The sequence below is a fragment of the Coloeus monedula genome, assembly GCF_965178545.1.
Source record: "Coloeus monedula genome assembly, chromosome: Z".
Lineage (NCBI taxonomy): Eukaryota > Metazoa > Chordata > Aves > Passeriformes > Corvidae > Coloeus > Coloeus monedula.
This window is the reverse complement of record NC_138822.1, coordinates 63636688-63652661: the sequence shown is the minus strand read 5'-3', so window position 1 is coordinate 63652661 and position 15974 is coordinate 63636688. Positions and strand designations below refer to the sequence as shown.

The 15974-nt window shown below is 37.2% G+C and overlaps 1 protein-coding gene across 5 annotated transcripts in view; it reads left to right on the top strand.

The window, feature by feature from the left end:
• The window catches only part of ERBIN (erbb2 interacting protein), a 119378-nt gene that overhangs the window by 63392 nt on the left and 40012 nt on the right, over positions 1-15974 (top strand). For all 5 annotated transcript variants that reach the window (XM_082301463.1, XM_082301460.1, XM_082301462.1 and 2 more), the window contains 3 exons: positions 8760-8838; positions 9577-9666; positions 15853-15909. In XM_082301463.1, coding sequence (XP_082157589.1) covers positions 8760-8838; positions 9577-9666; positions 15853-15909 — 226 coding nt within the window. The remainder of the gene's footprint in view (positions 1-8759; positions 8839-9576; positions 9667-15852; positions 15910-15974) is intronic.

Below are 15974 nucleotides of genomic sequence, written 5' to 3'. Positions count from 1 at the left end.
CTATTTAAAGTTTTTTTTCAAGTGTTAGTTGTACTTTTTCTTAAATACATTGTCTTATTGAAGGTACTGAAAAGAATCTGTCTGTTCACAATAAAATAATCTGTGTGTATGAGAGGATGCGAATGGAATGAAATTTCAATGCAGATAGGTTTTGAATGTGAAATTTGGGTGTATATATATCTGAAATTTTGAAATAAGTTTATTAAAAATGTCTTCCTGGACTCAAAAGAAATTTTTGTAATGCAGAAAAGGTATTGTAAAAGTAATTATGGGGTTTGTAGATGTGGATTTACATGTAAAGACAGCAAAGAATAGGATCATAGAATAGAATGATTTGTGTTGGAAGGGACTTTAAAGATCATCTAATTTCAACTCCCTTGGCAGGAGCAGGGACATTTTTCACTAAAACAGGTTGCTGAGAGCCCCATCCAAACCCAGCTTTAAGTACTTCCAGGGAAGGACACTTCCACAGCTTCTCTGGGCAGCAAGATTTCACCACCCTGACAGTAAAGACTTTCTTCCTAGCATCAAGTCTAAACCTAGTCCCATCCCCACCATGTCCTGTAACACTACATGCTCTTGGAAGAAGTCCCTCTCCACCTTTCTTGTATGGGCCTTCAGGTCCTGGAAGGCCGTAATTAGGTCACCCTGAAGATGACTGTATGAATTTAGTAGAATTCTCTTTTTCTGGATCTTGACTACCTATCAGAGATTCTTCTCCTTCTAGCTCCAGAACATCATATCTATTTTTTAGGGGTGCATTGGTAGCATAGGAAACATTTTTTTCTCCTGCTCTGAGCTGAGACAAGAGTCTGTTCTTGACACTGATCGTGCTGTAATCAAATCTCTCCTGATGGGAGTTTTTAAAGTCCTTGCTAGGAGTTCCAGAGACAAACGGGACTCTCAGCCTTCACTGCTTCTAGATAGTTAAGTCTTACCAGAGAAAAAGAGTCACTAGTGTGATCCAGACATAGCACAAAGCAGAGCATACCGGAGAAAAGCCAAATCATCAAGATTAAACGGCCTTTTTAAAGGTAAATCAACCGATGGTTACTAAAAACGTACATTATTTTTACTTCTCTACCAATTATTTAGTAACACAGCCAGGAACTGCGGAATTCTTTGTCCAGTCATCCCAAACTACTTTTACTGCAGAATATGGAGTAGTAGAAGAAGAAGAAGAAGAAGGTTTGGAGAACAACAAGAATCCTTCATTTTGATGTTTTTTGCTTGTATCTATTTACTACATTAACAGACCCAAAACCTCTAAAATTTCACCTGTGAGAATCTTACATAGTAGTCTGCCACCTAATTTACACTAGTTTAGTTTCTAGTTCTTTTCTAATAGTAGGCAGTTTTTTCCATGGACAGAGGTCAAAAGCTGTGTTGTTCAGGGGGGTGAAACCCCTCAAAACAGGCAGAGAAATATTCTCTGCACTCTGGGTTCCCACATGTTCTCCCTTGCCTTGTGAATTAGCTGAGCCTACCAGCTTGGGTTGGATGCTAACTTACTTTCATCTCCCAAGGATTTAAGGCAGGGTTATCACCCTGCCTGTGTGAGAGCTTAATACTGGAATCAATCTTCTGCTTGCATTCCCAGATGGTATGCTGCCTAGTGAGCACTTTATGCAATGAAGCTTCTCTGTCTTAGCACAGTTGCAACCATGGCACTTTACCTTTGTGTTCTAGTGGGGCTCCCAGATTCTGGAGTTCCCTGCAGCTGAGGGTTTGGATAGCTCTCTGAGACTTCAGGAGGTCTGTTTGGGTGTAGACATCTACCTGAGGAGGTGACCTCTCTGTCTGGGTTTCATCCTCAGCCCAGCAGTTGCAATGGGTAGACACCAATTTTGTTGCCAAAAAAAGGTTGTTGCATGTTGACCACTCAGTAGGACGGAGTGGCTCCTCCTCTGTGCCGTTCCTCATGAACTGCCACACAGACCCCTCTGCCACGTCCTTCTGATGCCGCATGTCCTGTTCCTCACACTCCCGGTCTCTCACTGTACCCATTTAAGTCTCCCATGTTTGCTTGCCCCTAGTTATTCCTTTCTCCGCTGCAGCCTTGCTTGCAAAAACTGCTGGGACTTGGCTGTTTCCTGGCAGTCCTGACAGGTGTCTCAGCTGTTACTCAGTTTTTCCTGACTCCAGGAACCCCTTGCCCAGTTCAAACCTAGTGCTTAGCCCATGCAGAACTTACCATAGCCAACGGTGCTGTCACCACCGTCACTATGCAATTCACCAAAGGAGAAACTTGTGTCTTAGTTTTTGTAACAGGGTGTGCTTTGAGTGACAGTTGTCATGTAACAGCTGAAAGTGATGGCACTGATTTTGCAGTCCAGGGTAGTAGGGGACAGGGCAGGGAAAAGCAAAGAAGCTTCCAGTGGTTGTGTTTCATGCTTCTCTGGGTACTTGACAGCACTCCATCCACGAATTAGACATAGCTGAAAACCATATAACCTTGGAAATTGTCCAAAACAGCATTATGAACACAACTGCTGTCCGCAACTCTGCTAGTGTTCCACATTTTGCAGTTTTACCCTGCCCTGACATGTTTAGGTTTATGTAAATTAGTGTGTCAGACATGTCTTCAAGAAGCAGAATTACTGGCTATCCTTTTTTTCCACAGAACAGGCACTGATGAACCTGTCTTGCTACTCATACTCTTTCTCATTTACATTATGTAGGAGACATGGCTAGAACAGGCCTAGAGAGACCTTACTCTAAAAATTGAAGGTCTTTCAAATGGTTTGAAGAGGAATGCTTGGAAGACTCTTATGTGTTTGCTGCACTGTCTTACCTGTGCTAGTACATGAGTATAAAAGCAATAAACACCACAAACCCCCAAACTGTAATTGGAAGGGTGTTACTGCTGTCCGACAGATGAGCTTTGCATCTCATGTAAACCTGAGATGCTGGTGGGTCTGAAACCAGCTGCAGCAGGGAAAGAATTTGGGAACAGGAATGAATGTTCAAAAGGTAAGGATGGGTGGGTCAGTACTGTGCATTGAATTGTTTGGGTTCTAATACACTCCTTACTTTGAATAATGAAAAGTGCTAGTTTTAGTTTAGAAGGTATGCAGCAATCCCACATTAAAGTAAAAGACATAAATATGTAAGAATACAGACTGTGACTGGTACTGTAAATTTCTGTTTAAAATTTCAGCTTTTGCAAACAGATCTTTCATATTTTTTGGGAGATTTGTGGCATATATTCTTAAAAATATTCTGCTGTGTTAGATTCATATGGGCTTGAAGGACAGTTGAAACAGAGGCCTGAGGGGAAAACCCACAAACACCAGCTTGCCTCTCTTTTTATGGTGGAGCTACTTGCCCAGAACTTAGACCCAGGATAAATAGATTAGCTGAGAGAAAAAAGTAGGTCATTTGTATTCACACAAACTGAACCTATATGTTTGCCTCTGTGTTCTCTATACTTGTAAGGGGGGAGAGTGGAGTAAGTGCATAGCAGGCTGTAGTTTCATGTATTTTTCTCCAAGAGAGCTTTTTAGTATGCCTGTTGTCTGGAGAGAATTTTTTTTTCTCTCACATTGTCCACAAACTGAGAGGTCTAGCTACAGATTCCTTTGGGAGCATCACCCATATGGCTTCTAGAGGTCTCATATGTGTTAGTGATTTTCTTGCTCTGCTTTTTAGGGATTGAACCAATACTTTTTCGTTTCTCCTATTTAAGCATATTTAAAATGTTTCTGTGTGAGAAGAACTGTAACTCTCTACAAATAGTACTACAAATCGGTAGGGACTGCCACTGCTGTATAGCAGTGGTGGTTTCTGTAACTGAAGTCGGGACATGGAAGTTCTAGCATTTGTTTCTGAATTAAAATATGACCACAGTGTGAGCCGCAGAGCAAGCCCCCATCTGCATTTGGGCTGAAGCAGTAGCATGCAGGGCTGTCAGCACTGAGATCCATTGCAGTAAAGGATTCTGCCAACAGTGGATCTGACTTCCACAATTTTCTGTAGATGTGGAATTGCCAGTATTTGAGTGAAAAAAATCTTACCTGATGGAGAGAAAAAATTGTCTCAGTTTTTTCTCCTGGTCTGCAAGTTACACTGGCCCTAGTGATAGGGAGAGGACTGTGCTGTGTAGGGGAGGAGATGAGTGTAACTCCAGATGGTGAGGGGGACCCCAGTTACACTTACAGTCCTTAATCCAGGCAGAAGGACATTTGTGCACACTTGCTCCAACAGGCTATGCCAAAAAAACCCCATTGCTCTCCAAAGAGTTATAAATCAGGTGAAATTCTGTATTTCAGTCACATTATGTGATGAAGAACTGAGGTTGATTACCTCCAGATTTGTGTCTGTTGACGCGAAATCCCTGTATGACCTTTTTGGTATGTCCTTTGGGCATGCGCCACAGCTGCTCTTGGATAATGATTGAATACCACAAAGTTAGATGGTGAGGTTTTGCCAAGTAGAGTTATGAATGATGAATGCTTTTTGCTTTTGGCTTCGTCCAGACAAGAATTTTAAATTCCTTTCCTTACCTTACTGCCAGATTTTCTTAAACATTCTTCTAGGGTTTCTTTGTTTTGTTTTTGTTTGTTTGTTGTGGTTTTTTGTTTGTTTGGGGTGGGGTTTTTTGTTGTTGTTGAGGGGCTTGGTGTTGTTTTTGATAGAAACTGGCCAGTGAGTTTAAAAGTGCTTGAAATTTGGGAAAACAGGGAGGAAGGAACAGACAAGTAAATGCTGAAAGCTATTACAAAAATATAACCTTTGTGGTAAACTACACTACATAAAGAACTTTGCTCCCAATTCAGTTTGGACCTGGTGGTTAAAGATGATCAGCAAAACGTATTTTGTCCTACTGTGCTTGGCAAATGTTCATGTCCACAGGCACAATGGTTTGTATTTTTTTGGAAAACAGTAAGCGTGATCTGTAAACCAATTGAGCACTGAAACGTGTTGGGCACGTTGGCCACGAAAAGTGGTTGTTACCATGTAAAGTACAAAATGAATGATGTGTTGAAGAACCTGTCCGTGTAATGCTTTTCAATAGAAGTGGAATAAGGCTGCAACAGACCAGGTGATCTGTTGCACTGTCTTCTATAATCCTTGAGTATCAGTGTATCAAGAAACCAGTAAAAAACCCCAAAGAAAAATAGGATTTAGAAAGGAATGTGGATCTCAATTTGCAGTACTCACTTAATGAGAGGCTCACAGAAGGATTGAGTTGGCTATCAAATGGATTAATTAGCACAGTGTTAAAAATGAGTGCAGAAATACTGTGGTCACAGAATCCCTTGAGATTTGCTGAGTTTTCTTAATGGGGAAGAAGATTCAGAGCAATGAGGATAGATGAAAAGCAGAAAACCAAGAAAAAAATCCTCTTACAAAGCACCCTTTACAGCCCTGTTTTCCATCCCTCATATATTTTTCCAGCATCTCTCTGCTGCCTTATTTATTCTTCTTTCATAGTTGCTTTTTGAATTTGTTTTCTTGGTGGGAGAAATGAAAGAATACTGATCCAACAGTAGCTGCACGCAGGAGTATAGCTCCGGAAAAGGGAGTGGTCAGAAGATTGTTATATAGCCAGTTAGAAAATGCAACTTCCAATCACGTGGTAGAGAGTAGCAGTCTCCTGATTTTTTTTTTTTCCTAGCTTCCGAATGTGTATTACAAATATTAGGTGTATTTCATGCTGTCATTCTCAATATGGTGCTCTTTTGAATGATGGCCATTTATCTGTAGTGAAGTGCTGAGTGAGGCTGGTGAAAATGGTATGTATCATAATGATTCTGGCTTGAAGAAGAAGCAAAATTAAGTTCCCAGGCTCCTCCATTGTTAGGTTTCTCATATCAGTTGAATTTCTGTTACTAATTTGTTGTTAAAACTGTTGCTGCCTCTTGCCCAAGGCATAGTCAAACAGGAGACTATGGTAGTGTCCTCTGATTATATACAAAAGCACGCTAATTTAACATGTCTGTATTTGGATAGCTAATATTTTATTTGGCTGTTCTTTTGAGAGTAAGCTTACATTGACATTCTCCCCTCTAGAAGATGTGCTATGTGTTTTGGTTTTTATGTAGTTACCACAAATTTAAGCTTTCTGTCCTTCCATGAATTCATGACACAGAAAGTGGAAACTAGTATCAATATTACAAACATAAGGTTTAATGTGTTGGACTAGAGCAATCTTTTCATCCCAGGACCAAACTGAGGCCAGTAGTGTGATCATCTTCCAGAAAAACTAAGCTTAGAGAATCTCTCAGCACAATTCAAACAGTGAAACTAAGGGCACAGAGTGAGTGTGAGACTCTCTGCCTCCAAGCTCTGCCTCCAAGGAAGAGCTTAGCAGTGGTTTATTCTAATTAATGTAAATACTTATTTTAAGAAGGTAAATTTGTATCCTCAACAATAAAGAGGTCTTGATTTATTTTTCAGACACCAGAAGGTCACTTCATACAAATCATCTGTAACTTCATCTCTACAGGCTCAGGGTACTGTGCCACGTTAGATGCTTTCCATGTATGGATATTCTTTTTGCTGAAAGAGGTTTATTGCTACAACTGGAATTAAGATCATGTATATTTAAGTTTGTTGGAAGTGTGTTTCTCTTTGTACTGACTATATGACAGCAATAGATAAGGTACAGTTCTAGTCTGTCTTTGGTAGTTTCCTAATCTTTCTTGGACTTGAAAATAAAATTACTGCTTTACAGAAATGAAACTTTATTACATTATAAATATTACCTTTTTAGTTTTGATTTTGTACTGAGTAATGAAATGAATTAGATTAGTATTCTGTTGCCATCTTCTGCTTTGACTCCACTCACAGCTCCAGTAAACGTCACATGGCTGAACACACACACATGTGAACACGTAGGCACACACACATATATAAAAATATATGAAAAGCTATGTTTTTATTTACACGTGTGCATATGCATGAACACGCATGATAGTCAAGCAGAAGTATCAGAAATCTTGGCCTGTATTACCACTGATGGTTCAGTTCTTCCTGGTCCCTTCTGCTTCTGAGTTTAGCAAGTTATTTTCCCAAAATGTCCATGATACTTACATGTATTTGAGCACCTGGATTAACGGGATGTCATAATGTTTTTTCTTGCCTTTTACCTCTCAGTAATAGAGTACAATACCTGCTATGGGTCAAAAGTAATAGTTTCAATGGTAGTATGACAAACAAGTTCCTGTCAAGAAAGACCTAAAAGTCTAGTTTGAAAGAAATGGTGTCACTACTTTAGTTGAATTCATGAAAAAGTCAGCACAGTGACTTTGCCACTCATTATCACCAATTGATTAAAGTATGTGTTTTGTCACTACTTTTCTTGTCTATTGCCATCTCTTAAGTCCTGAAATACCAGATCAGTCTTGTTACTGCACAAACATAGAATCAAGCTTTAAGATAACATCAAATAGTCTGCAATTTCTTAAGTAAGTAAAAATATTACTTAGCAATTGATGCTTAACCACGTGTTCTCAGAAAAGATACATGGAGAGGCATAGCCAAGTTCCACCTGCCAGCCTGAATGAGAAGTGATGCTGCCCTTGTCTCTCTGTAGCTGGACTGTTAATGTCATTTCAAGCAGCATGAAATTTCATGCTCTCAATAATCTAAAAACAAGTGTTCACAGAGTATAGTTCCTTCTTAGTGGTCTTGTTCTCTGGGTTCAGTTGCACTTTCCACATAAAGCACTCACAAACACAATTACATGCATTAACTCAAAGGTGAAGAACTAAGATTTGTTACCTGGAAAAAAAATTCATTTTAAACTAACTTTATTTACTAGCATATGGGGTTTTTTTCTTGCAAACAGCAGTGTATTCTTAATCCAAGTAGAAAGATATCAGTATGAATGGTTATTGTACTTAGGACAAATATATTTAAAATAAAACCACCTGTCCCAGGGTATAAGAACATGTTGCAAAAGCAACTGCAGTTCTGATAGCAGTGGTTTTTTGGGTGGGTTTTTTTACAGTATATATATAGTAAAGATGGATGTAAAGGTCTTGCATGGTAGAATGATTCAATACTGATTTCCTTCTCACGTGGTGGATACGTCATATTCAAGGCCTGCTTTATCAGTTTCTGTCAAATACAGATTTGGCAGATATGTAGAATTCAGCTCCACTCTGGCATTTCCAGAGATAACCTTGGAAAAAATGGAGGTTCCTTATTGTTTTAATTTTCAAACATAAGTGTGCTGGAGTATTTTTTGTCCTTCTCTCAAATGGTCTAGAAGCTAACAGCAAGCATACATGAAGCATACAGAAAGCATGCCTTCATTTTGGGGTATCTGTTCAGAACTGTGAAGCTGTAAACATACCTCAAGATTTGAAGCCTTACTGTTTCACCCGGATGTTATACAAGCCATGGATTTGCTAAACAGATCCTGTTGGAAACTTCGTGCTACCAAGTGGTTGTCTTTTTTAAAATAAATGATACTGGGACAGAGGTTCTCATCTTAAGTACACTCCAAAGCACAAGTACTTTAAGATTTTGCAATAAGCAGTGGGAATTTAGTGTTTGTAGCTTGATGAGCTGCCTGCTAACCTGTAACATGAAAAGCTTTAGGAGTAGTATAGTAAAAAACATGATATTGCACAGTAGTGTTTCTTGAATGAAAACTGTATGTAAAATGAGACATCAGAAACACAGTTCACTAGTTGCTAAATGAATCAAAGTTTTTATGGCTAGTGGTTTCATGTGCATAATTTTTATGCATGTGGTGGAGTCTAATAATTAAAGGCTGTTTTTCTACCTCTTTCTGTATCTTGCAGGCATACAGGAGTTTCCAGAAAATATAAAAAACTGTAAAGTCTTGACAGTTGTTGAGGCAAGCGTAAATCCAATTTCAAAGTAAGTTTGTAAATTTTTTTGATGTTTTATATTTTGTGCAAATACTACTGAGTCTCAAATTTGCCCAAGACATGTGCCAGCCCTTGGAGGTGAGAGCAGAGTTACCTGAGAAGTATCTTCATTGATGTTGTTGCACTGTGATCCAGTATAGCTATCTCATTAAAGTGCTTTGCCAAAGTTAATAGGCTATGTGGCCAAACCTTCATTATACCATGTAGCTTTGTCAGCTTGTTGAAATCCATCACTTCTCTGTGAGTGTAAAAAAACATGCAGAGAGTTTCCTTCCTTAATAAGAAAAATTCTGCTTTAATATGCATTTCTGCTGTAGTGACAGAATTAATTTGCCAGAAGTAGCACTGCCACAGATACAACATATCTCTTCTGGGGAAAAAAGGTGTTGTGTATTTTTAAATTTATCCTGTTGTTTCTACTGAATGCCTTTTTCACATTACATGTCAGGCGATCACAAGTACATAGCAAAGCTACATTTATTTGTAGTTTTTATTGCCTGTAGACATTTTTCTCAATACTTGCAAACGACATTTTTCTCAATACTTACAAATAATTTTGAAAGTCATCTTATGGAGAACAACTGTCTAGTGTGACTTTAGAGAAGTTTTCCCCCTTAATTTTATCAATATGTAAGGCTTCAGTACTGTACTGTTGCTTAAGAAAATACTATTTAATGCCCTGAATATAATTGTAACAAAGGTACTACATTGTTTTACTTCCATATAGGCTGCCAGATGGATTTTCTCAGCTGTTAAACCTAACACAGCTGTACCTGAATGATGCTTTTCTTGAGTTTTTGCCAGCCAATTTTGGCAGGTAAGTTGAACATGAAACTAAATATCTGCATGTAGCTTTAAATTTCTGCAGAGCAGTTTCTTCTGGTTCTGAAGCAAAGTGGGTGCTGGAGAGAGTGTACATTACGAATTGACAGTAGTTACAGGAAAAAGAAGCCCTGAATCTATATCAGCAGGTTTTAATTTTGACTTCTGAAGGACAGACAGAATGCTTATGAAGGGCCTAAAACTCATTTACATTCTTGTTTCTTTTCTAACACTAGTCAGGTAAGTAAGGAAGATAGTATTTTTGAAATTTATATTGCTTGTCATTTAGTTATTGGAGGGAAGCAAATAATGACAACTGTAATTCTACTTGTCCTGCCTGTCCTGGATACACAAATTACTTCATGCACAACTATAACTCTCAAGTCCTTTATTGCCAGGAATATTTCTGAAAAACTTGGCATATTTATGGTGTGCTGACTGTGCAAAACTGTTACATGTCATAGTTTTAATACAAGATAAATACTAAACTGATACCTCTGTAAAATAGATTAAATCTTGGGAGCAAAAGTGAAAGGAGAACTCCTAGATGAGCCTAGGCCATGCTATCATTACCATGCAGATTTCAGCCATTTCTGCAGCTTTCCTCTCTCCATTCTTATTTTATGCTCTCTTTTCCTAGATTTCACTTTCCTGCCCCATCCCGTGTCCAGCAAGCATCTCTTTCAGAAAATACAGCTATTAGTTAACCAGTCATGTTGCTAAGTGAAAAAATTTCCTTAGGCTGTATGGTTATATTTGGGTCAGCACAGTTTGCAAGAGATTAGCAAAGCCCCCAGATAATGCTGCAGCAGTCTGGCAGATCAGGAGATGTTCAATGGAAGATAAGCAAGATGGCTCTCCACTAGTGACCATTAGTTCATTTGTCATCTGTGATCAGAGCTGTTCACTACTTCTTCTCTGTTACCAGTCATTCCCTGATGAATGATTAAGAGCACCAGATCTGCTGCACATTCAGCTATCAAAAAAGCTGCTTGTGATGCAAAAGCATTATTATCATGCTTTTTTCTAGTGCACAAAGTTTGCGTTTCAAAAGCCCTCATTAAGGTTGAAGAAGAAAAAACTGGAATATCCATAAACTTCTTGGAATTCTAATGATTGTCTATGCTTTTTTTCTGTTCTGTTTTTTAATAGTCTAACCAAATAGCAAGATTTTCATAGTAGAAACAGGCATTATGGATGAACTTGAAGATCTCAGGTTGACACAACTGATCCTTTAAGTAGTTAATCTTACACATAATACACATTAAAAATTCTCATAATTCTTTCTTCATCACTGTCTGCTTCTCTAATGCTTAACCACTAGTGAAATGGAGAAGTTATTAATTACTAACATTTTAAGGATAAATCAGTTACTGAAGACAGCTTGAAAGCCAATTCTCCATTGTAGTGTTTCTCTTGAAAAAGAGTTCTACCTTGGTTTTTAAAATCTAGTGACTTGCAACATCCTGTTATATAGCTAGTAGAATGAATTTGAGGTACTCATGTATGTAAGTTTACCTGCTAATAGAAGTGTTGTGTAGAATACATAATGTTCTATAGGAAGACAATGTTTAGATCAAATAAATTAGAGAACAATGAAACATTAAAATACCATTTTAAAGTAAGGTTCAGACCCCTTTGACATTGAATACTTCTGTTCTGTAAGTGATGAGATTGCTCTGCCATCCCACAGTCTTAAAACTAGGTATAAATACTTTCTTAGTGCAAGGTCTTTTAACTTGTGCTTCAGAATATGGAAGTACCTCTTTTATAAACAACAAAAAAAAAAAACTTGTGGTAGAAGCTTTCAAAATATTTATTCTCATAAAGGACAAGCCTTCAATTTCTTCCAATATGGTTCTTTTTTTTTTTTTTTCCCCCCCCTGTATATGGTGTTATAGCTATTACTTTTCATTATTTAGGAATACGTGAAGTAACTGAGTTCTGTTGCCTGCTCTTACTGGCAACTATTGTCAATAATAATGTCTCCTAAAAACAAAGTCAGTACATATTACAGCTAACAAGGTCTTTATGCTCTGTGTGTCAGGTTAGAAACCTGGTTTCCTACATCTCTTTTTTGTTGACTGTTCATTGTTTCTGCAGTTTAATTGCTATAATTCTTCATGAGTGTTGTCCCCCATTCTTTCACTTGCTGTCATTTGTAGTGTTCTCATATCCCTCAGTTTATTAGGCTAAATAAAATTCTGTTTCTTTCTGGTGTGGCAGGTTTTTCTTTGTGTCTGATTATATTAATATATCTTGGAACAGGTTTCAGTTTTAATTAATCTTCTTTTTGACAGAGGATGATGACATATATAGCTATATTTAGAATTAGAATTTAGATCTCTTCATAGCTTGCACAGTGTCATGATTATCTTCTTGTTTCTCTTGGAAATGTCTGTGGTTATGCTCCAGTGTTCCAATTATCCTTTTTGCAGCTGCCTAGTGTAATTTCCTACGCAATCAATTGATGTATTGGACAGTTCAGTTAGAAATGGCTGATGCCTACAAGGAAATCCTAAGTACTTGGCTTGTAGTTTTTTCTAATTTTTTTAGTCCTTAAGATTGTACAAAGTTTTTTCCCCCTACGGTGTCTTATTAAATTGCTGTATTGTCTGTGACAAAAACCAAGTTAAACATTTTTCTGATCCTAAAAGATTGCTATTAAAAAATAATTTGAACCGGATAGTCCTAGAAGGAGTCTCTGAGCACCTCTATCAGTAACGCTCACCCTGATGCTTAGGAAAGAAATTTCTTATACTGAAAAACACTTCCAGTATATCCATGCAGTGTTTAATTGCATTTATCTCCATGATTTATTCTCATCTTCAGAATTTGTGCTAAAGCTTTCCATAATTGTGATGTCAAGATTATGCAGTCGTTTTTCCACTTTTTAATGAGTATTGTGTATTTGCTGTCTTTCAATGATGTTGTTCTTGTCCAGCCTGTTAGACTTACTAAAAGTCACCAGACTTTTGATATGATGTACTCATTCCTTTGGAATTTTCAGGTGACAAAGTGGGGTTTCTTCCTCCAGTCCCAAATTCAAATTTGAATGCATTGATATTGGCACAGATCATGGCATTAGCCTTCACACCAGTGCACAGATATCTGAGAATTATTATGCTTACATAAGAAAATAGTCTCCGTTGTATTTAAATACATAATGTATATTTACATTTAAATACACTTTTATATTTAAATTCAAACATTTAAATTACATTTATATTTACATTTAAATATTTAAATATATAAGTAGAACATGTTAAACTTGAAACTCACTGCTTGCTCATTTTGAGACAGGGTTTTAAAAGGCAAACATTATTTAGTAATGGGTGTTTAAGATAAGCAAGGATTTTATCTTCAGTGTAATTCTAAAAACCTAGGAATGTTGTCTGTGATGGGATATTGCTTCCAGAGCCTCTTTACTGTGATGTTGCAATTAATTTGCTTTATATCTACTTTCTCAACAACTTGCCAGTAGTATATGTAGTAGTAGATGGTTTTAGTAGTATCTACTTTGGGATATTTTTTGCATAAATGTACAGTGATAATCAAATTTAGTTACATATGTGTATACATGTGTTTCGCAGAACCTTTTGTAAATGCAGCCTGCGGGATGCATACATTTTAGTCCGCTTGCCCTTATATTTTAGTAACAATTTAAAATAAAAATTTTCTGCTTTAGGAGAGCTGCAAAGGAGGTGTAAAGTAAGGAGCATCTCTCAATGCAATATTTTTATATTTCCAAGGAATGACTGCTTGTCACATAGCAAGTTTCTGAGTATACCAACTGTATGTTTCTTTTACATTTTTTACAGGTGGTATAGTTTAAGAAATCAGATTTAGGAAGGATATTGATCTCCTGGCAAATTGTTCATGTAGAAATTTTGTTTTATTGAAAAGTTGTGCTGCATTTTAAAAGCATGCTAAGATGGTTATGGTTAAAGAACAATACTGAAAAAATAATTTTTAAGCTATTACAGAATATGTACTTTAAGTTGAATAATACCTGTTAAAACTTTGCGCATTGGTGGTGTGCAGATAGTTCTGTGGTGATGGGTTTTTCAAGTTCAGAAATTAAATATTTCTGTATAAGTAGGACACATCTTTGCCACAGAATGGCACAGATTATATATTCTGCCACTATGAATTCTATTTTTCCTTTAGTATAGGTGAATTAGTTCTCTATTTCTTTTCCAAATTAAATGCCAGTTCTTCAGGTCCATTATGGCAGTTCAGATGCTCAGTTTGGATGGATGTTGCATGCTTAGCACCAGCAATTTAAAGAACAGCTACACTTAGTATTTGATGTGCATTATTTTAAACTTGAATTAGCTCCTCGAGTCATAACGGAAGAGGTGACAACTGCTTCAGGCCAGTATTTCTCATCAATTACTGGAAGAAAATTACATGTTTAGACACAGCCTGTATCTCCCACCCAGGCAAGGTTGCGAATATTTTCCTAGTAGCTTCTGTGAAGCTCTACACTTAAGAAATTTGATATACAGATCTTCATTCTCTTAGGGCTAGCTAAGGAAAGATTAGAACAGGAAAGAAGGTGACAAAGCTATGAACTTTGTTACCAAAGGCAGTCTCTAAGTTCACAGAATTAGCTTATTACAAGTGTCATACAGTCAGTTCTGGCTAAAGTCAGCAAAGTGTGGGTGTGCATATTCATAGTTTAGCATATGAATGGAGATTTGCTGTCACTGCATTCAAAAGAAATTTGACTGCATACGTGAGTTGTGAAGAAAAACTACAAACTATGTAGCTATCTTCCCTGTCATCAAAGCAAAACACCAGCTGAAGCCTAATGCAGTGCTTGGTTCAGAAATCAAAGCTCAAAATGTTCATTTACGTCTGAGGGTTCTTAAACGAGTTCTGTTTTGTACTAGATTGGTATCTTAGGGTGCTGGTAGGGTAGGTTGGCTAGGAAGTCTTTCCCACTTATGTTCTAGATGAGCAGCAGTGCTACTACCATGAATGCGGTTTTTATTAGGGTATTCTTTCACCACAGTTAGGATGTTGGGATTTTGGGGTTTTTTTTCAGAAGTTGGAGGGAGGAGGTTCCCCTCCAGCAGTTGCTACCAGATGGCTGCTTGCAGTGCAGGGCTGCTGACCTCTGCTCTCTTTCTTAGGTTATTTGTGGGCATGGCAGATTGCTGCTTTCAAGCTCATCCAAAAATGAGTTAATGTCTAGAGGAAAAATAAATATTGTTTTCAGCTTTCTGTTTCTACATGAAGTATAGTTCTTACCACTTAATAAAAATTAAGGTTTTTGTCTCTTTCCTTAAAATGCACTAGTAAGCACCTTGAGGAAATACTGGTCTATTCACTAAGCTTCTTTCTGAGTCAGGGATCTTAATGCCCTATTTTGTGTAGTATGAGGGATGTCAGTGGGTCACATGTAGAACTCTTGTCATTACAGTCCTGTCTGTACTTAAACCAAACTCAGTTTCTTCATTTTTTTTAAACAAATAGAGCTTTGTCACTTTTGTCCCAATAAAAATTCACTGGGAATGGTACATTGGTTGTGTGTCAAAACTGCTTGGAACTTACTTTGCCCAAGCAGTTGAGGTGGGGTTTAGAGGTTATTCATCTTGCAACCAAGAATATACTGGAAGAAAGGTCAAACCACCTTCTAACAGAAATATCAAAATGGATTAAGAAGCTGACCAGAAAAAGAATATGGAAGGAAATCCAAGATTAATTTAAAGGTTGTTTTTATCAGGTGGAAGACTACAGGTATTCCTCAGATGTGGCTTTCTGAATTAAACTGATACACTGTCAGTAGTAGAAATTGAACATCTTAAATTGTGTGACGTGATCCTACCTTTCCATTATTTCCTGTGTACTTTTCATTATGATGATAACATGTACCCCTAATTAATCCAATGAAGTGTTTCAAAATCTTTGGGATGAAGGAAAACAAATGTGTTTGAACAGGTGTAGAAAAGCAGGCAAGTTCGTTTGTTGATTTACCAAAATCAAACTCCAACCAATGAATTCAAAATAACATGCAAATTTTGCACAAAATTTCATCTTAATGTTAGAGGGAAAAAAATTTCAAGCTTACAGATTTTTTTTCTTTTAATTCTGTAATGTAAATAAGTTCTGAGATTGCTTTTGTCATGAAATACAGAATATTTTAATAATTTATTATGCCTTTCTGTTACAGATTAACTAAACTCCAGATATTGGAACTTAGAGAAAACCAGTTAAAAATATTGCCAAAGTAAGTACAGTAGAGTTCTAGAAATTCCTACAGCATTTATTTTAACATTAATCCAACTGTACCTC